Raw genomic sequence first — 22521 nt, 5'->3', positions numbered from 1 at the left:
CAATGCTGTCAAATGTTGTCAGTGGAACTCCGCACATTGAAGTTCAGTTGTTGTTCTTTGTGTGCTCTACTCTTTAGGGGCAAACAGTCACAGAGACCACACCGGACAACATGTCCCAGCTACACTAGTCCCACCTGCCCGTGCTTGGTCCATATCCCTCCAAACCTGTCCTATCCATGTACCTATCTAACTGTTTCTTAAACATTAGGATAGTCCTAGCCTCAACTACCTCCTTTGGCAGCCTGTTCCATACACCCACCACCCTTTGTGTGAAAAGGTTACCCCTCAGATTCTTAATAATTTTTTCCCCTTCAACTTAAACCTATGTCCTCTGGTCCTCGATTCACCTACTCTTGGCAAGACACTCTGTGCATCTACCCGATATATTCCTCTCATGATTTTATACACCTCTATAAGATCACTCCTCATCTTCCTATGCTCCAAGGAATTGATTCCTAGCCTACTCAACCTCTCCCAATAGCTCAGACCCACTAGTCCTGGCAACATCGTCGTAAAACCTTTCTTTACCCTTTCCAGCTTGACAACATCTTTCCTGTAACATGGTGCCCAGAACTGAACACAATACTCTAAATGTGGCCTCACCAACGTCTTATACAACTGCAACATGACCTCCCAACTTCTCAATGCTCAGACTAATGAAGGCCAATGTGTCAAAGACCTTTTTGACCACACGATCTTCCTGTGACTCCACCTTCAAAGAACCATGCACCTACACTCCTAGATCCCTCTGCTCTACAACACTCCCCAGAGCCCTACCATTCACTGTGTAGGCTCTCCCCATGTTCGACTTCCCAAAATGCAACACCTCACATTCTATGCATTAAATTCCATCAACCATTCCTCAGCCCACCTGGCCAATCGATCAAGATCCTGCTGTAATTTTTCACAACCATCTTCACTATCTGCAAAACCACCCATTTTGTAATCTTATGTTTCTACCTCCAAGTATAGATCCTAGAACTTTTTATCTTCCATTAAGTATAGAACTATATTCTTCACTCTGTATCTTCCCCTTTGTTCTATTTATTGTACTTGTGTTTGATTCCTTCTTGTGTTTTAATACAGCGCCGGATTCAGATGTCACCACAGGAAGTCCCGATGAGGGTGAAAAGCAAGCTGGGAATCTGGAAAATCGAAATGAAGGAAAACGGGCAGGTAATGCCTTTGCTGAAACATGGAACATAGAACAGTACAGCACAGGAACAGGCCCTTCAGCCCACAATGTCTGTGCTGAACATGATGCCGAGACCATCGCTCATCGACCTGCATAGAACCCATATCCCTCCATTCCCAACATATCCATACGTCTATCCAAAAGCCTCTTTTAAACACCACTATCGTATCTGCCTCCACCACCACCCCTGGCAGCGCGTTCCAGTCACCATCCTTGGAAACAAGTTCCGATTTTCTACGCTCTCTATGGCTGTTATAATTTTATCTACTTCGACTATCTATGCTTCTCATTTTGATGAAAATTCACAATGTTATCGAATGTTGCCAGTGGAACTCCACATATTCAGGTTCAGTTGATGTTCTTTATGTGCTCTACTCTTTAGAGACAAACAGTCACAGAGCCCACACCGGCCAACATGTCCCAGCTACACTAGTATCACCTGCCCGCATTTGTTCCATATCCCTCCAAACATGTCCTATCCATGTACCTGTCTAACTGTTTCTTAAACTTGGGGATAGTTCGAGCCTCAACTACCTCATCTGGCAGCTTGTGCCATACACCTTTAGTGTGAAAATTCACCCCTCCAATTCCTGTTAAATCTTGTCCCCTTCACCTTATACCTGTCCTGTGGTCCTCGATTCACCTACACTGGTCAAGAGACTGCATCTATCCGATCTATTCTTCTCATGATTTTATACACCTTTATAAGATCACCCCTCATTCTCCTGCGCTCCAAGGAATAGAGTCCCAGCCACCTCAACCTCTCCCTTTAGCTCTGACCCTCTAGTCCTGGTAACATCCTCGTAAATCTTCTCCTTGCCATTGTGTAGGAAGGAACTGCAGATGCTGGTTTAAACGGAAGATAGACTGTCTGAAGAAGGGTCTCGACCTGAAATCTCACCCATTCCTTCTCTCCAGAAATGCCGCCTGTCCCATTGAGTTACTGCAGCTTTTTGTGTCTATCTTCTCTTTACCTTTTCCATCTTGACATATATCTTTCCTGTAGAATGGTGCCCAGAACTAAACATAATAATCGAAATGAGGCTTCACTGTCTTATACAACTGCAACATGACCTAACTTCTCAATACTCAGACTGATCAAGGTCAATGTGCTAAAGGCATTTTTGACCACCTGATCTACCTGCGACTCCACCTTCAAGGAACCTTGCACCTGCACTCCTAGATCCCTCTGCTCTACAACACTCCCGAGAGCCCTACCATTCACTGTGTAGGTCCTGCCCATGTTAGACTTCCCAAAATACAACACCTCACATTTCTCCGTGTTAAATTCCATCAACCATTTCTCAGCCCACCATTCGGCCTTTCGAACCAGCACCGCCATTCAAAAAATCAGGGTTGATCATCCAAATTCAGTACCCGTTCTGGCTTTTTCCCCATACCCCTTGATTCCCTTAGCCCTAAGAGGTAAATCTAACTCTCTCTTGAAAACATCCAGTGAATTGGCCTCCACTGCCTTCTGTGGCAGAGAATTCCACATAATCACAACTCTCTGGGTGAAAATGTTTTTCCTCATCTCAGTCCTAAATGGCCTACCCCTTATTCTTAAACTGTGACCTCTGGTTCTGGACTCGCCGAACTACTCCAACATCGGGAACATTTTTCCTACATCTACCCTGTCCAATCCTCTTAAAATTTTATATGTTTCTATCAGATCCCCTCTCATCCTTCTAAATTCCAGCGAATACAAGCCCAGTCCACCCATTCTTTCATCATATGTCAGTCGCGCCATCCCAGGAATTAACCTGGTGAACCTACGCTGTACTTCCTCAATAGCAATAATGTCCTTCCTCAAATTAGGAGACCAAAATTGCACACAATACTCCAGATGGAGTCTGGACAACTGCAGTAGGACCTCCTTGCTCCTAATTTCAAATCTTCTCGCAATGAAGGTCAACATGCCATTAGCTTTCTTCACTGCCTGCTGTACCTGCATACTTACTTTCAGTGACTGATGTACAAGCACACCCAGGTCTTGTTGCACTTAACATTTAATTCATTTGTCTAAATCGTTAATATATATTGTAAATGTCTGGGTTCCCAGCACTGAGCCTTGTTGCACCCCACTAGTCACTGCCTGCCATTCTGAAAAGGATCAGTTAATTCCTACTCTTGCTTCCTGTCTGCCAACCAATTCTCTATCCATGTCAATACCTTACCCCCAATACCATGTGCTCGAATTCTGCACCCTATTCTCATGTGTTGGTGCTTGTCAAAGGCTTTTTGACAGTCCAGATACACTACATCCACTGGCTCTCCCTTATCCATTCTACTTCAAATACTCAACAAATTCCAGAAGATTAGTCAAGCATAATTTACCCTTCATAAATCCATGCTGACTTTGACCAATCCTGTCAATGCCTTCCAAATGTGTTGCTATTATATTGTTAATAATCGACTCCAGCATCTTCCCCACTACCGATGTCAGGCTAACATCTATAATTCCCTGTTTTCACTCTCCCTCCTTTCTTAAAAAGTGGAATTACATTAGCTACCCTCCTGTCCACAGGAACTGATCCAGAGTCGAGAGAACATTGGAAAATGATCGATCACCAATGTATCCACGATTTCTAGAGCCACCTCCTTGTGTACTCTGGGATGCAGACCATTAGGCCCTGGGGATTTATCTGCGTTCAGTCCCAACAGTTTATCTAACACCATTTCCTGACTAATGTTCCCTTCAGTTTCTCCCCCCCCCCCCTCCCCCCACTAGATCCTTAGTATTTCCGGGAGATTGTGTCTTCCTTAGTGAAGTCAGAACCGAAGTACTCATTTAACTGTTCTGCCATTTCCTTGTTTTCCATTATAAATTCACCTGTTTCTGAGTGTAAGGGACCTACATTCGTCTTCACTAATCTTTTCCTTTTTTTTAATATCTATAGAAGCTTTTGTAGCCAGTTTTTATATTCCCCACAAGCTTTCTTTCATGCTCTTTTTCCCCCCTCTTAATTAACCCCTTTGTCCTCCTCTGTTGAGTTCTAAATTTCTCCCAGTCCTCTGTTTTGCCACTTGCCCTCCAGTTGGTCAAAAGGTTCTAGGGGGAAAAAGAGGTGACCATGGCTGACAAGGACAGTATAAAACTAAAAGAGAAGGCATATATCATTGCAACGATTAGTGCGAAGCCAAAGGATTGGCTAGCTTGTCAGGGACCACAGAAGAGAACAAAATATGCAGGTTTTGCATTTTGGGAAGAAAAGATGCAATACAAAGTTAAGCTAGCCAATAATATAAAACAGAACAGCAAGAGTTTCTTCAGTTATATAAAGAGTAAGAAAGAGGCAAGGGTGGACATTGGACTGCTGGAGAATGATGCAGGAGAAGTGATAATGGGGAATAAAGAAATGGCAGAGGAGTTGAATTACTTCTTTGCATCAGTCTGCACAGTGGAAGACACCAGCAATGTGCCTGAAATTCAAGAGAGTCAGGGGGTGAAAGTTAGTGGAGTGGCTATTACTAAGGAGAAGGTGCTTGGGAAGCTGAAAGGGCTGAAGATGGATAAGTCACCTGGATGGCCTGCACCCCTGGCTTCTGAAAGAGGTGGCTTTAGAGATTGTGGAGGCATTATTAGTGATATTTCAAGAATCATTAGAGACAGGAGAGGTCCCAGAGGAGTGGAAAATTGCCAATATTACCCCACTGCACAAAATATGAGCAAAGCAGAATGGTGGGAACATAGAAACATAGAAAATAGGTGCAGGAGTAGGCCATTCGGCCATTCGAGTCTGCACCGACATTCAATATGATCATGGCTGATCATCCAGCTCAGTAACCTGTACCTGCCTTCTCTCCATACCCCCTGATCCCTTTAGCAAAAAGGGCCACATCTAACTCCCTCTTAAATATAGCCAATGAACTGGCCTCAACTACCTTCTGTGGCAGAGAATTCCACAGACTCACCACTCTCTGTGTGAAGAAATGTTTTCTCATCTCGGTCCTAAAAGACTTCCCCCTTATCCTTAAGCTGTGACCCCTGGTTCTGGACTCCCCCAACATCGGGAACAATCTTCTCGCATCTAGCCTCTCCAACCCCTTAAGAATTTGATATGTTTCTATAAGATCCCCCCTCAGTCTTCTAAATTCCATCGAGTACAAGCCTAGTCTATCCAGTCTTTCTTCATATGAAAGTCCCGCCATCCCAGGGATCAATCTAGTGAACCTTCTCTGTACTCCCTCTAAGGCAAGAACGTCTTTCCTCAGATTAGGAGACCAAAACTGCAAACAATACTCCAGGTGCGGTCTCACCAAGGCCCTGTACAACTGCAGCAGAACCTCCCTGCTCCTAAACTCAAATCCTCTTGCTATGAATGCCAACATACCATTCGCTTTCTTCACTGCCTGCTGCACCTGCACGCTTGCTTTCAATGACTGGTGCACCATGACACCCAGGTCACGTTGCATCTCCCCCTCTCCTAATCGTTCACCATTCAGGTAATACTCTGCTTTCCTGTTCTTGCCGCCAAAGTGGATAACCTCACATTTATCCACATTATATTGCATCTGCCATGCATTTGCCCACTCGCCTAATCTAACCAAGTCACTCTGCAGCCTCCTAGCATCCTCCTCGCAGCTAACACTGCCACCCAGCTTCGTGTCATCCGCAAACTTAGAGATGTTGCATTCAATTCCCTCGTCCAAATCATTAATATACACTGTAAATAACTGGTGTCCCAGCACTGAGCCTTGCGGTACCCCACTAGTCACTGCCTGCCATTCCGAAAAGGACCCGTTTATTCCTACTCTTTGCTTCCTGTCCACCAACCAATTTTCTATCCACCTCAACACTGAACCCTCAATACCGTGTGCTTTAAGTTTGTACACCAATCTCCTATGTGGGACCTTGTCGAAGGCCTTCTGAAAGTCCAGATATAAGTCCAGAACTATAGATCTGGTTAGATCTCTAGCCTGACTTCGGTGGTTGGTAAGATTTTAGAGTCCATTATAAAGGATGAGGTTACTGAGTACTTAGTTCATGATAAAATAGGCCAAAGTCAGCATGGCTTAGTGAAGGGGAGGTCTTGCTTGACCAATCTGCTGGAAATCTTTGAAGAAGTAAATAGCAGGACAGACAAAGAAGAGTTAGTGGACATTGTTTACCTAGATTTTCAGATAGCATTTATTGAGGTGCCACACGTGAGGCTGCTGAGGAAGATGAGAGCCCACGGTATCTAAGGGCAGATACCAGCATGGACAACAGGTTGGCTGGATGGCAGAAGACAAAGAGTGGCAATAAAGGGGGGTGTTTCTGGTGGGCTGCCAGTGACTAGCGGAGTTCCGCAGGGGTCGGTGCTGGGGCCGCTACTCTTCACGTTTATTAATGATTTGGACGAGGGGATTGAAGGCTTTGTGGCCAAGTTTGCGGATTAACTGAAAATAGGTGGAGGGGCAGGTAATATAGAGAAAGTCGGGACTCTGCAGAAGGACTTTGAAAGGCTGGGAGAGTGGGCAGAGAAGTGGCAGATGGAATATAGTGTAGCAAAGTGCAGAATCATTTATTTTGCTCGTAGGAATAAAGGCGTAGACTATTTGGAAAATCAAAATCCAGGAAAACGGCTTTTGCTGAAACATGGAACCTGGAACAGTACAGCACAGGAACAGGCCCTTCAGCCCACAATGTCTGTGCTGAACATGTTGCCAAGACCATCAATTATCTACCTGTCCATAACCCATATCCCTCCATTCCCAACATATCCATGTGCCTATCCAAAGGCCTCTTAAACGTCACTATCGTATCTGCCTCCCTGGCAGCACGTTCCAGTCACTCACCACGCACTGTGTATAAAACCTGCCCCACACATCTCCTTTAAACTTTGCCCATCTCATCTTAAAGCTGTGCCCTCCAGTATTGGATGTTTTCCATCCTGGGAAAAAACCTCTGACTGTCTACCCTCTCTAGGTAGAGAGGTAGAGAGAAACTATGCCTCTTCTCATTTTATATACTTCTATCAGGAAAATTCACAAAGATGTGTAATTTTCCGTCTGGAACTCCACACATTCAAGTTCAGTTGTTGCTTTTCTTGTGCTCTACTCTTTAAAAACATTGTTTTCCAACTGCAAGTGTAGATCTTTTATTTCTTCCTATAAATATATAACTATATTCTGCACTCTGTATCTTCCTCTTTGTTCTATCTATTGTACTTGAGTGTGACCTGGTTGTATTTCTGTCTGGTACACCTGATCTGGTGGGATTGGCTGCAAAACAAAGCTTCTCACTGTACCTCGGTACATGTGACAATAATAAACCTGAACCTAAAGCAGGTGATTTTACAGCAGGAAGATCTTCTGCTGTGAGACACAAGTGCACTTGCCGAATTGTTCCAATCTATATTCCCTGGGTTGACAGAGAGACATTTTGTCATATGTGAATAGCCCAGAATTGTTCATTCTGAAGTCTAGTAAACATTTGGCTTGTAGCAGAGATGGGATAGTCAGAGAGTGCTAGTGTGGAAACATGTCCCAGCATGTTCCAGCATGTCCCAGCTACACTAGTCCCACCTGCCTGTGTTTGGTCCATATCCCTCCAAACCTGTCCTATCCATGTACCTGTCTAACTGTTTCTGAAACATTGGGATAGTCCCAGCCTCAACTATCTCATCTGGTAGCTTGTTCCATACACCCACCACCCTTAGTGTGAAAAAGTTACCTCTCAGATTCCTAATAAATCTTTTCCCCTTCACCTTTAACCTATGTCCTCTAGTCCTCGATTCACCCACTCTGGGCATTAGACTCTGTGCATCTATCCAATCTATTCCCCTCATGATTTTGAACACCTTTATAAGATCACCCCTCATCCTCCTGCTCACCAAAAAATTTCATATACTTCTATCAGTCCCAGCCTACTCAACCTCTCCCTGTAGTCCAGACCCTCTAGTCCTGGCAACATTCTCGTAAATCTCCTCTATACCCTTTCCAGCTTGACAAAACATCTTTCCTATAACTCAGTGACCAGGACTGAACACAATACTCCTAAATGCAGCCTCACCTATGTCTTTTACACCTGCAACATGACCTCCCAACTTCTATGCTCAGTACTCTGACTGATGAATGCAAATGTGCCAATAGCCTTTTTGACCATTATCTACCTGTGACTCCACCTTCAAGGAACCATGTGCCTGCACTCCTAGACCCCTCTGCTCTACAACACTCTCCAGAGGCCTACCATTCACTGTGTTGGTCCTGCCCATGATACACTTTCCAAAATGCAACACCTCACATTTCTCTGTATTCAATTCCATCAACCATTACTCATCCCAGCTGGCCAATCGATCAAGATCCTGCTGCAATTTTTCACAACCATTTTCACTATCTGTAAATGGTTGCACTTTTGTATCATCTGCAAACTTGCTAATCTTGCCATGTATATTCTCATCCAAATCATTGATATAGATGACAAACTGTAACTGTAACGGGCCCAGCACTGAGCACCACTTGTCACAGGCCTCCAGTCCAAGAAGCAACCTTCCACCATCACCCTCTGCTTCCTTCCTTGAAGCCATGAAGATTTGTCTACCTTCATACACGATAGTATCTTCAGCAGGATCAGGATCAGAGTAAATTTGATGTCTAGAGCGATGTGTTTAACTAAATAACAGTTGTACATAACTTTTACAGCAGCAACATACAGATCTTTAGTCAGGCTTCTCTTTTGTGATCTTAAAATGTTGGTTCAAAACTACAAAAGTTCGAGACCTGTGCTCCAGCTTCTCAGAATGTGTTGGGATACCTTATCTCAGACAGTGTTGGCATCATTACATGTGAGACTCCTTCTTGTGTTCTAATACAGCGCCGGATTCAGATGTCACCACAGGAAGTCCCGATGAGGGTGAAAGGCAAGCAAGGAATCTGGAAAATCAAAATGAAGGAAAACAGGAAGGTATTACCTTTACTGAAACATAGAACATAAAACAGGACAGCACAGGAACAGGCCCTTCAGCCCACAATGTCTGTGCTGTACATGATACCGAGACCATCGCTCATTTACCTGCACATAACCCATATCCCTGCATTCCCAGCATATCCATGTTTCTATCCAAAAGCTTCTGAAACGCCACTCCCACACCACCCCTGGCAGTATGTTCCCGACACTCACTTCCTTCTTTGTAAAAAATAACTTGCAGCACGCATCTCCATTAAACTTTGCATTTCTCACCTTAAAGCTATGCCCTCTAGTGTTTGATCTTTCCATTCTGGGGAAAAGATTCCAACTGTCTTTCTTTCTATGCCTCTCATAATTATACATACTTTCCTCAGCTCTCCCGGCAATCTGCAACATTCCAGGAAAAACAATCCAAGTCTGTCCAACCACTCCCTGCAGCTTATACCCTTGAATCCAAGCATCATTCTGGCAAACCTCTTCTGCACCCTCTCCAAAGCCTTCACACCATTCCTGTAATGGGGGCGACCAGAACTACACACAAGACTCCACATGTGGCCTGACCAAAGTCATGTAAAGCTGCATCATGACTTCCTGACTCTTGTACTCAATGCCCCATGGAATCATTGAAATATGACTGAGATTTGATTGTCTATCGTGCATTGTACATGTTTAACATCTAGTAAATCCCTGGGAATATTATCTCCATTATCCAGAGATGAAGCATTTCCAAAGTGTTTCACACACACGTGTTGATGTGTACACACTGCCTTGTCTTTTTTGGAGGGTTTTATACCTGTTCCTTACAATATACCACAAATTGATTTTGTACACCTTTATAAGATCACCCCTCATCCTCCTGCTCTCCAAGGAATTTCATATACTTCTATCAGTCCCAGCCTACTCAACCTCTCCCTGTAGTTCAGACCCTCTAGTCCTGGCAACATCCTCGTAAATCTCCTCTATACCTTTTCCAGCTTGACAAAACATCTTTCCTATAACTCAGTGACCAGGACTGAACACAATACTCCTAAATGCAGCCTCAACTACATCTTTTACACCTGCAACATGACCCCCCAACTTCTATGCTCAGTACTCTGACTGATGAATGCAAATGTGCCAATAGCCTTTTTGACCATTATCTACCTGTGACTCCACCTTCAAGGAACCATGTGCCTGCACTCCTAGACCCCTCTGCTCTACAACACTCTCCAGAGGCCTACCATTCACTGTGTTGGTCCTGCCCATGATACACTTTCCAAAATGCAACACCTCACATTTCTCTGTATTCAATTCCATCAACCATTACTCATCCCAGCTGGCCAATCGATCAAGATCCTGCTGCAATTTTTCACAACCATTTTCACTATCTGTAAATGGACCACAGGTAAACCGCAGCTGCTAGGGCAGCGCCACCATTTGTTAATGCCTCGGGGGGGGGGGGGGGAGGGGGGAACTGTAAAATTGTCACCACACGAAGTCCTGATGAGGGTGAAAGGCAAGCAAGGAATCTGAAAAATCAAAATGAAGGAAAACGGGAAGGTATTGCTTTTGTTGAAACATAGAACATAGAACAGTACAGCACAGGAACAGGCCCTTCAGCCCACAATGTCTGTGCTGTACATGATACCGAGACCATCGCTCATTTACCTGCACATAACCCATATCCCTGCATTCCCAGCATATCCATGTTTCTATCCAAAAGCTTCTGAAACGCCACTCCCACACCACCCCTGGCAGTATGTTCCCGACACTTACTTCCTTCTGTGTAAAAAATAACTTGCAGCACACGTCTCCATTAAACTTTGCATTTCTCACCTTAAAGCTATGCCCTCTAGTGTTTGATCTTTCCATTCTGGGGAAAAGATTCCTACTGTCTTTCTTTCTTTGGCTCTCATAATTATACATACATTTCTCAGCTCTCCCGGCAATCTGCAACATTCCAGGAAAAACAATCCAAGTCTGTCCAACCACTCCCTGCAGCTTATACCCTTGAATCCAAGCATCATTCTGGCAAACCTCTTCTGCACCCTCTCCAAAGCCTTCACACCATTCCTGTAATGGGGGCGACCAGAACTACACACAAGACTCCACATGTGGCCTGACCAAAGTCATGTAAAGCTGCATCATGACTTCCTGACTCTTGTACTCAATGCCCCATGGAATCATTGAAATATGACTGAGATTTGATTGTCTATCCTGCATTGTACATGTTTAACATCTAGTACATCCCTGGGAATATTATCTCCATTATCCAGAGATGAAGCATTTCCAAAGTGCTGTACACACACACCAACTCAATCCCCCAAAACAACATTCTGTCACATCCCTTGTCTCGTTGGTCTATCTACGGACTGTGTCAGAGGCTCCCTTAAATACATCGCAGTAAATATGCTCCTTCTGTACTTAGATGCCAAGGCAGTCTCAGGTAATATTGGGGAAATTAAAATCCCTGAGTTTAATAACTTTATTGTTCAGTATCTACATATCGGTTCCTCTATATGTAGGAATACATATTCCTACATGTATGTAGGAATATATGTTAACTGATGCTCACCACCAGCAAAGTGGCAATATCCTTTTGTTCCTAAACTCTACCACATGGCCTCGTTTGTGAAACAGGTGGCACGGTGGCGCAGCGGTAGAGTTACTGCCTTGCAGCGCCGGAGACCCGGGTTGGATCCTGACTACGTGTGCTGTCTGTACAGAGTTTGCATGTTCTCCCCGTGGGTTTTCTCCGGGTGCTCCGGTTTCCTCCCACACTCCATAGACGTGCAGGTTGGTAGGATAATTGGCTTTGGTAAATTGTCCCTGGTTTGCAGGATAGTGCAAGTGCATGAGGTGATCGCTGATCGGCGCAGACTCAGTGGGCTAAAGGGCCCATTTCTATGCAGTACCTCTAAAGCCTAAGGTTCTAGGATATTCTCTCCAACACTGAAATAGTGCAGTGATGACAAAGATAATTAATGCAAGCGTTATATTTGCTTAATTAAAAAGTTAGCATTTTAAATACAGGTTTTCTCATTGCAGCAAGCAGATGATTGGACTTATCACGCTTAATTAATTAATTTGTAGCAGAAAAGTGGATAGCAAAAATAAATAAGCATTCATTAAAAAATAAAATAACGGTAATGATCTTTATTTACTGGTCTGCTGGGAGCAATGCTGATTGTGCAATCTGACGGCAGCAGGAAGGAAGGACCTTCGATATCTCTCCTTCACACACTTGGGGTGAAGCAGTCTGTCACTGAAGGAGCTGCTCAGTGCAGTGACAATGTCCTGCGTGGGGTGGGAGGAGTCGTCCAGCAGTGATGATAACTTTGCCATCATCCTCCTCTCTCCCACCACCTGCACTGAGTCGAGGGGGCAACCCAGGACAGAGCTGGCCTTCTTCATCAGTTTATCAAGTCTCTTCCTGTCAGCAGTTGAGATGCTGCTGCTCCAGCAGACCACTCCATAGAAAATGGCTGATGCCACCAGTGTCGTAGAAGGTCCTGAGGAGTGCCCCCTGCACACCAAAGGACCTGAGTCTCCTCAGCAGGAACAGTCTGCTCTGGCCTTTCTTATACAGTGCATTAATATTATCAGTCCAGTCCAGTTTATTGTTCAGGTAAACACTCAGGTAAATTAGAATGTAGAACATAGAACCACACAGCACAGGGATAGGCCCTTCAGCCCACTATGACCGACATGAATTCTGTGAACCATATGTACAATCATCTTGATGCTGTTCATGTTTGCTTGGTTCCATTTCTAAACTCTTTGCTTTGTGTTAATTCAGCATCAAATCCAACGGGAATTCAAATGGAAGCAAAAGACATCAAAGCAGAAAATGACTTTAAAGCTCAGAATCAGGAAGATAAAGGGGAAAAAGAATTGGAAAATGACTTTTACGCTGAGAAAAAAGAAGAAAATAATTTACAGCCTTAAACAAAGCTGCAGAGACAAAGGCAAAGACACTAGAGGAACAGATGGTATAAATTATAACATGGGGATGCAAACATGTTGGAGTCACAAGGAACTGCAGATGCAGGAACATTGAGCAAAACACAAAGTACTGGAGGAACTCAGTGGGTCAGGCAGCATCCGTGGAGGGAACATCAAGGGTCCCGACCCCAAAGGTAAACAGTCCATTCCCTCCACTGATGCTGACTGACCCGCTGAGTTCCTCCAGCACTTTGTACTTTGCATGCATGGTGGATCGTTATTAAAATGAAAAGTAATGGCGTGGAACTCAATGATGAAAGTCCTTATTGTATAAAGAAATCCTGATCATATCACGATCAATTCTACACTGATAAATTAATAAGTTCTACAAATGGTCCAACATTTCAACTAAAATTATATTTCAGCAACAAATTGCACAAATTTAGAAGAAACATTTCCAACCAATCTAACAACCACAGTTCAATTTCTATAACATAATTTTTTTAAATAATTTTATTGGTACCCTTGATATATTCCTGCAGTATTAATTACGTATTGTTCCTATCACAGATTATTTTTACTTTGTACTGCAATGGCTCAAATAATAAATGTATTCAAATATATCTCACAATTAATCCCAATACAAATTAACCCAGTGATCTGAGATCATTGTTGTTATTTTCAGGTTCAGCTATTTATAGTTTTGTTCTGAATTGCATGACTACATTGTAGGGATCTGCCACCCATGTTCCGGCACCCTTGGTTCCACAGCCTTGCCGTATTGCTGAAACAACAGAGGGAGGGAGGGGAGGGGAGGGGAGGGGAGGGGAGGGGGGGAGGGGAGGGACGGGACGGGACGGAGATACCGGTTTGCAGAGTCGGCCTCAGATTCCGACCATTAGAATAGATCTGCCGGGCCGGAGTTCCGGAGTCCCAGCCACTAGGGTGCTTCTGGAGCACCATGGTTTCTTTAAATGTTTGCATTAACCTTGTACCTACCATCGGATTGTCCCACTTCCTAAATGGACCACTCATACATAATTTGGTTGAAATCAATTATTGTCTAGGGGGTCCACGAGCCAATCAAATTTGTATCACAAGTTTATCATTTTATGTAAAAGGCAGCTATTTTTATGCAATGAGTTACTCTGACAAATAATAGCTCCTGTATAATCATTCTACATATTTGCCCTATTTAAGGATACGTTGAATCATTTCACTGTTCATAGCCACAAAATTAAGCATGAGGCAGCTATTTGATAGATATTGACATAATTAAAGAACAGCTGCCTTATGTTTTATTTTCATCCCAGTTGCCAATGACACTAGTTTTGGTGATTTCAATATATTGTGTAGAATGAAGGCAGTTGTTCCAGTATAGGTGTGGTGATGACCCCAGGGGGTACTTGATGAAGATGCAGATGTACATTGTAAACTATCACCAATACCAGTCATGTTAGTTTCACTGCCACTGTCTTCACTGCCACTGAATCTCCGTGAATTAGTTGAAGCGAAATCAGCCACCGCTTGGTGAGCTTTTTCCTTTCTTTTTGCTTCAGCATTTGCACATGCTTCCTTGCATTGCATTCTTCCAGCAAGTACCTTGTCACTAGATCCGAATGAAGGGGTACCATCTGTCTTCATTGATTGAAGAAATTGAAGATCTTCTTGACTTTTTATCAACTTCTCAGCATTTGGTGGCCATAATTGAAAGGTCTTATGCCTTTCAGTGTCCATTTGTTTGAGCTTAGCAAGGGTAGCTGGTGCTGTTCTACGTGCAATTGGTATGGCCCTGATTTTTGCATTTTCATCTAACAGGTTTATCTGGAAACATAGAAACATAGAAAATAGGTGCAGGAGTAGGCCATTCGGCCCTTCGAGCCTGCACCGTCATTCAATATGATCATGGCTGATCATCCAGCTCAGTAACCTGTACCTGCCTTCTCTCCATACCCCCTGATCCCTTTAGCCACAAGGGCCACATCTAACTCCCTCTTAAATATAGCCAATGAACTGGCCTCAACTACCTTCTGTGGCAGAGAATTCCACAGGCTCACCACTCTCTGTGTGAAGAAATGTTTTCTCATCTTGGTCCTAAAAGACTTCCCCCTTATCCTTAAGCTGTGACCCCTGGTTCTGAACTCCCCCAACATCGGGAACAATCTTCCCGCATCTAGCCTCTCCAACCCCTTAAGAATTTTATATGTTTCTATAAGATCCCCCCTCAGTCTTCTAAATTCCAGCGAGTACAAGCCTAGTGTTTGCTTTTCCATAAAATGGAAGAACTTTGGCAAGAACAATTTTTGCAGCTTCAGTTCTAGTTTGGGATTCTGAGACTCCCTTCTGAAATGTAGTACTTGGCAGCATGTTGGGAGAAGTGAACCTGTGATTTCTGCATCTGAAGATGTAATTCTACTTCCAAGACCAAAGATTTCAGCTGTTTTACGTGTCACCTTTGCAGCAGATGTAGATGTGCTAGATCGTCCTGATGGTGGAGTTGATGGAGCTTGACTTCCAGTTCATCCATTTTCAGCTGTGTAAAACTGTATTTCACAATAATCAAATGAAAATGAGAAGGAGTCACAAGATGCAAAAGCAGGGATGAAAATGATAAATAATCCCAATTCACTTCAACACAATAAGGCTTGCAGACAGTCCCAATCACTAAAAATAAACAGGGAAATGTCCACACTCATACAATTAGATATTCTCCTTGTCAAGCTTTTGGAAATGTACTTTCCAGCACACTAAAAATCGACTTGACTTAATCTTTCACAGCATTGCAAGATAAACCAAATATCATCAATTACCAATTTGTACGGGAAAGCACCAACTGTAAAACCACATGTATTTCTATGAAATTCACAAAAACTTGCAAAAATATATATATGGCAGCTATTATTGTGCACATATTTAAACTCCAAAAAAGCTGCCTTATGTTGTTTTAAACATATCTGAACAAAAAGGACTCACTAGAACTTAGCACTAATATATACAATATATACAATAAACACTAAAGGCAGCTAATATATGTTACATTTTGTAATGGATCCTATTCGAATAGCTGCCGTATATACATAGCCTTCAGTGTACCCCCTAAACAACTTCCCAGTTCATTTAAATTTCACAGAGGTTATTATTTTCACTAATGGAACATTCCAAGACTAGGTAGAAGTCCAGAAGCACCCTACCAGCCACAGGGGGCAAAATTGACTCTCCGATCTGCATGGAAGTCCCGATGAGGTCGAGATCAGTTTAGGTGCCACATTTTCCAGGGGACTTCCGGGGGGGAAATTTAGATGCATTCTTGTAATTTTATCCGGATTAAAGGAGGTACCGGATCACCAGTTGCTGGAAAATTGGTGGTGAATCTGTATATAGGTTTACTATTTTGTTTATTATTGTCACCTGTGCCAATGTACAGTGAAAAGCTTAGTTTTACATGCTAGCCAAACTGACCAGATATACCATACATAAATATAATCAAGTCAAACTCAAGTACAATAGCAAGATACCGAATGCAGAATATAGTTCTCACCAGTTCCAGAGACAAAGCCCAGTGTCCGCAATAGGGTAGAGGTGAATCCTCTGGTCCCCTAGCGTATGGAAGGACCATTCAGAAGCCTGATAACAGAGGGGAAGAAGCTGTTCCTGAGTTTGGTGGTGTGCACTTTCAAGCTTCTGTACCTTCTGTAAGTGGGAACACATAGAAATTGTGTGAACGGGTGAGCGTTTGTCAGCGTGGATTTCGTGGGCCGAAGGGCTTGTTTCCATGCTGTATCCACTCCCGTACCCTTGTCTCCCTTCCTGACACTCCAAGTCCCACCACGAACAGTAGCTCTGAACCGCTGCAGCTCAATATCCCGGACCCTGCCTCCCACTTCCATCCCATCCCCCCTCCCCACAAACTGCAGCCTCAGTACCAAACTGCAGATGCTGCAATCCTGAGCAAAGCACAAAGTGCACGAGAAACTCAGAAGGTCAGGCAGCATCTGTGGAGAGAATGGACAGAAGACGCTTTGGGTCGAGAATGTCACCTGTCCAATCCATCCACAGATGCTGCCTGACCCGCTGAGTTCCTCCAGCACTTTGATTTGTGTTCAATATTCTACAGAATATAACTTATCCTAACATACTAATTTATTCTACTGATGAGGTTGGTTCATTCCCTTCTATAATTAGTACACTGGAGTTTAGAAGGATGAGAGGGGATCTTATAGAGATGTATAAAATTATAAAGGGACTAGACAAGCTAGATGTAGGGAAAATGGTTCCAATGTTGGGGGAGTCAAGAACCAGGGGACAAATCTAAGAATAAAGGGGAGGCCATTTAAAACTGAGGTGAGAAGAAACTTTTTCACCCAAAGTTGTGAATTTGTGGAATTCTCTGCCACAGAGGGCAGTGGAGGCCAATTCACTGGATGAATTTAAAAGAGAGTTAGATAGAGCTCCGGGGGCTAGTGGAATCAAGGGATATGGGGAGAAGGCAGGCACGGGTTACTGATTGTGGATGATCAGCCATGATCACAATGAATGGCGGTGCTGGCTCGAAGGGCCAAATGGCCTCCTCCTGCACCTATTTTCAATGTTTCTGTGTTTCTACAAGACTTCGGGTCGGAACCCTTCTTCAGACTGATTGTAGTAGGGGGGCGAAAGCTGGAAAAGAAAGTTGGGGTTGGGACAAAGCCTGGCAAGTGATAGGTGGATACAAGTGTGGGAGGGGAGTGAGTGGCAGATGGGGGGAATGGGTGACAAAGGCCCAAGCCACCCCCTCCCCTGCTACTTTCCCCTGCAACCGCAGGAGATGCAACACCTGTCTCTTTACCTCCCCCCTCGACTCTATCCAAGGACCCCAACAGTGTTTTCAGGTGAGGCAGATGTTCACTTGCACCTCCTCCAACCTCATCTACTGTATCCGCTGTTCCAGATGTGGACTCGTGATGTATATCGGCGAGACCAAGGGCAGGCTTGGCGATCCGTTCGCTCAGTCCGCCTGGACCTACGCAATCTCCTGGTTGCTCAACACTTTAACTCTCCCTCCCGTTCTCACACTGACCTTTCTGTCCTGGGCCTCCTCCATTGTCAGAGTGAGGCCCAACACAAATTGGAGGAACAGCACCTCATATTTTGCTTGTTCCCCAGCGGTATGAATAATGATTTCTTATTCCCCAGCGGTATGAATAATGATTTCTTATTCCCCAGCGGTATGAATAATGATTTCTTCAAGTAACCTTTGCTTTTCCTCTTACCCCGTCCCTTCTCCACCTTGGTTCTCTGACTAGTTTCACTGTCCTGATTAATTTTACTGATTGTATGTCTCGTTGTCACTTGCCCCTCAGCAAACAATGAACCTTTCTACATTTCCTTTAAGAAAATAACTGCAGATGCTGGTACAAATCGAAGGTATTTATTTCACAAAATGCTGGAGTAACTCAGCAGGTCAGGCAGCATCAAGGAGAGAAGGAATGGGTGACGTTTCGGGTCGAGTCCCTTCTTCAGACTGATGTCGGGGGTGGGACAAAGGAAGGATATAGGTGGAGACAGGAAGATAGAGGGAGAACTGGGAAGGGGGAGGGGAAGTGAGGGACAGAGGAACTATCTAAAGTTAGAGAAGTCAATATTCATACCGCTGGGCTGCAAGCTGCCCAAGCGAAATATGAGGTGCTGTTCCTCCAATTTCCGGTGGGCACTGGAGGAGGCCCATGACAGAAAGGTCAGAGTGGGAGGGGGAGTTGAAGTGCTCAGCCACCGGGAGATCAGGTTGGTTAAGGCGGACTGAGCGAAGGTGTTGAGCGAAACGATCGCCGAGCCTGCATTTGGTTTCGCCGACGTAAAGAAGTTGACATCTAAAGCAGCGGATACAATAGATGAGATTGGAGGAGTGCAGGTGAACCTCTGTCTCACCTGGAAAGACTGTTTGGGTCCTTGGATGGAGTTGAGGGGGGAGGTAAAGGGACAGGTGTTGCCTCTCCTGCGGTTGCAGGGGAAAGTGCCCGGAGATGGGGTGGTTTGGGTAGGAAGGGACGAGTGGACCAGGGAGTTACAGAGGGAACGGTCTCTGCAGAACGCAGAAAGGGGAGGGGATGGGAAGTAGTGGCCAGTGGTGGGGTCCCGTTGTAGGTGACGGAAATGTTGGAGGATGATTTGTTGGATACGCTGGCTGATGGGGTGGAAGGTGAGAACGAGGGGGATTCTGTCCTTGTTGCGAGTGGGGGGAGGGGGAGCAAGAGCGGAGCTGCGGGATGTAGAAGAGGCCCTAGTGAGAGCCTCATCTATAATGGAGGAGGGGAAGCCCCATTCCTGAAGAATTAGGACATCTCTGATGCCCTAGTGTGAAACACCTCATCCCGGGCGCAGATGCGGCATAGACGGAGGAATTGGGAGTAGGGGATAGACCTTTTGCAGGAGACAGGGTGGGAAGAAGTGTAGTCCAGATAGCTGTGCGAGTAGGTGGGTTTATGGTAGATGTCGGTCACTAGTCTGTCTCCTGTGATGGAGATGGTGAGGTCCAGAAACGGGAGGGAGATGTCGGAGATAGTCCAGGTATATTTAAGGGCAGGATGGAAATTGGAGGTGAAGTGTATGAAGTCAGTGAGTTTTGCATGGGTACAAGAGGTAACACCAATGCAGTCGTCGATGTAGCGGAGGTAGAGTTCGGGGATGGGGCCGGTGTACGCCCGGAACAGGGATTGTTCGTCGTACCCGACAAAGAGGCAGGCATAGTTAGGGCCCATGCGAGTGCCCATAGCTACGCCTCTGGTTTGGAGGAAGTGGGAGGAGTCAAAGGAGAAGTTGTTAAGGGTAAGAACCAGCTGTGCTAGGTGGAGGAGAGTGTTAGTAGATGGGGATTGGCTGGTTCTACGGTCGAGAAGAAACGGAGGGCTTCAAGACCATCCTTGTGGAGGATGGAAGTGTAGAGTGACTGGACATCCATGGTGAAGATTTCTACATTTCCTTATCATCTGCTTTCATCTTTCGCTTCTCACCTTACCCTCCATATCTCTAGTCTCCCTCTCCCCCGACTCTCAGTCTGCAGAAGGGTCTATTCCCCAAACGTCACCCATTCCTTCTCTCCAGAGATGCTGCCTTTCCTGCTGAGTTACTCCAGCATTTTATGTCTATCTTCAGCATCTGCAGTTCCTTCCTACACATGGAAGTTGGGAGGTCATAGAAACATTGAACATAGAAACATAGAAAAATAGGTGCAGGGTAGGACATTCTGCCCTTTGAGTCAGCACTGCCATTCAACATGATCATGGCTGATCATCTAAAATCAGTACCCCGTTCCTGCATTTTCCCCATATCCCTTGATTCCTTTAGCCCGAAGAGCTAAATCTAACTCTCTCTTGAAAACATCCAGTGAATTGCCCCCACTGCCTTCTGTGGCAGAGAATTCCACAGATTCACAACTCTCTGGGTGAAAAAATGGTTCCTCATCTCAGTCGTAAATGGCCTATCTCTTATTCTTAAACTGTGACCCCTGGTTCTGGACTCCCCCAACATGGAGAACGTGTTGCAGTTATATACGATGTTGATGAGACCGCATTTACAACATTGTGTTCAGTTCTGGGCACCGTGTTATAGGAAAGATGTGTCAACCTGGAATGGGTATGGAGAAGATTTAGCAGGATGTTGCCAGGACCCAAGGTGCGAGCTGTAGGGAGAGGTTGAGCGGGCTTGGTCTCTATTCCTTGGAGCGCAGGAGGATGAGGGGTGAACTTATAGAGGTGGATGTAATGATGAGGCGTAGATCAGGCAGATGCACAGAGTATCGAGGACCAGAGGACATAGGTTGAAGGTGAAGGGGAAAAGATTGAATAGGAATCTGAGCTGTTGGAGGAGGTAGTTGAGGCAGGGACTAACGTTACGTTTAAATAAACCAATTAGACACATGGATGGGACAGGTTTGGATGGGATATAGGGGCCAAATACCATCAGCTGGGACAGTGTAGTTGGGACATACATGTTAACCCGCTGAGTTACTCCAGCACTTTGTGTGTGTCTGTATTATTGAACAGAGCCACTGCTGTAACAACTCAATATTCACAGACAGCGGATGTACTTACAGCCGGGAAACAAAACAACGTCAGGGCATGAAAACGAAAGTAATTCATATCTGCAAGATGGTGGCGGGGCAGGGCGCTGGCTGCGGCCGGCGGAGGGATGCATTAGGGCGGCGGCGCTACTGCGCTGCTCCGGGACCCCGGCTGCCCACCCTGGTACTGGCGCTGGTACTGGCGCTGGTGTGGATGGGACCTGCGGCAGGTAACGGCCAATGCCCACCCCTCTCCCTCCCTCTCTCTCTCTCTCTCCCTCTCCCCCCTCTCCCTCTCCCCCTCCATCTCCCTCTCCCTCTCCCCCTCCATCTCCCTCTCCCTCTCCCCCCTCCATCTCCCTCCCTCTCCCCCCTCCCTCTCCCCTCCCTCTCCCCTCTGCCCCTCCCTCTCCCCCCTGCCACCTTCCCTCTCCCCCCCCCCTCTCTCCCTCCTTCCCTCTCCCCCCCTGCCACCCTCCCTCCCTCTCTCCCCCTCCCTCCCCCTCTCCCTCTCTCCCCTCTCCCTCCCCCTCCCTCTCTCCCTCTTCTCCCTCCCTCTCTCCTCTCTCCCCCCTCCCTCTCCCCCTCCCTCCCTCCTTCCCCCCCCTCCCCTCCCCCCTTCCCTCTCCCCCTCTCCCTCCCTTCCCTCTCCCCTCCCCCCCTCTCCCCTGCCACCCTCTCTCCCCCCTCCCCTCTCTCCCCCCTCCCTCTCTCCCCCCCTCCTCTCTCCCCCCCTCCTCTCTCCCCCCCTCCCTCTCTCCCCCCCTCCCTCTCTCCCCCCTCCCTCTCTCCCCCTCCCTCTCTCCCCCCTCCCTCTCTCCCCCCTCCCTCTCTCCCCCCCTCCTCTCCCCCCCTCCCTTTCTCCCCCCTCCCTTTCTCCCCCCCCTCCCTTTCTCCCCCCTCCTTTCTCCCCTCCCCCTCCCTCTCTCCCCCCTCCATCTCTCCCCCTCCCTCTCTCTCCCCCTCCCTCTCTCCCCCTCCCTCTCTCCCCCCTCCCTCTCTCCCCCCTCCCTCTCTCTCTCCCCCCTCCCTCTCTCTCTCCCCCTCCCTCTCTCCCCCTCCCTCCCTCTCTCCCCCTCCCTCCCTCTCTCCCCCTCCCTCCCTCCTCTCTCCTCCCCTCCCTCTCCCTCTCCCCCCTCTCTCCCCTCCCTCCCTCCCTCTCTCTCCCTCCCTCTCCCCCTGCCACCCTCCCTCTCTCTCCCTCCCTCCCTCTCTCCCTCCCTCTCTCTCTCTCCCTCCCTCTCTCTCCCTCCCTCTCTCTCCTCCCTCTCCTCTCTCCCTCCCCTCCCTCCCTCCTCTCCTCCCTCCCCCTCCCTCTCCCCCTTCCTCCCTCTCCCAGGTCTCTGGCATTGTAAGGCAGTAGCTCTATTGCTACAACACCATGCTGCCCAGATTTGGTGATTTATAAGTCCATAAGGGTAGGAACAGTATTAGGCCATTCGGCCCATGAAGTCTACTCCACCATTCAATCATGGC

The 22521-nt window shown here is 46.2% G+C and overlaps 2 protein-coding genes across 12 annotated transcripts in view; both read left to right on the top strand.

Moving 5' to 3' along the window:
- LOC144602449 (uncharacterized) overlaps positions 1 to 4277 on the top strand; it is a 52619-nt gene extending 48342 nt beyond the window's left edge. Inside the window, exons 14-15 of the mRNA XM_078415595.1 lie at positions 1087 to 1176; positions 4234 to 4277. Of these exons, the coding sequence (XP_078271721.1) occupies positions 1087 to 1176; positions 4234 to 4277 (134 nt within the window). The remainder of the gene's footprint in view (positions 1 to 1086; positions 1177 to 4233) is intronic.
- A 16848-nt stretch (positions 4278 to 21125) lies between these two features.
- Positions 21126 to 22521, top strand: part of LOC144602191 (uncharacterized) — a 52382-nt gene continuing 50986 nt past the window's right edge. For all 11 annotated transcript variants that reach the window (XM_078414940.1, XM_078414939.1, XM_078414932.1 and 8 more), the window contains exon 1: positions 21126 to 21275. In XM_078414940.1, the coding sequence (XP_078271066.1) occupies positions 21134 to 21275 (142 nt within the window). In that variant the 5' untranslated portion in view covers positions 21126 to 21133. The remainder of the gene's footprint in view (positions 21276 to 22521) is intronic.

The sequence above is a fragment of the Rhinoraja longicauda genome, chromosome 18 (assembly GCF_053455715.1).
Source record: "Rhinoraja longicauda isolate Sanriku21f chromosome 18, sRhiLon1.1, whole genome shotgun sequence".
In the NCBI taxonomy this organism is placed as follows: domain Eukaryota; kingdom Metazoa; phylum Chordata; class Chondrichthyes; order Rajiformes; family Arhynchobatidae; genus Rhinoraja; species Rhinoraja longicauda.
Note: the sequence above shows the minus strand (reverse complement) of the source record. Positions and strands in the feature narration are given on the sequence as shown.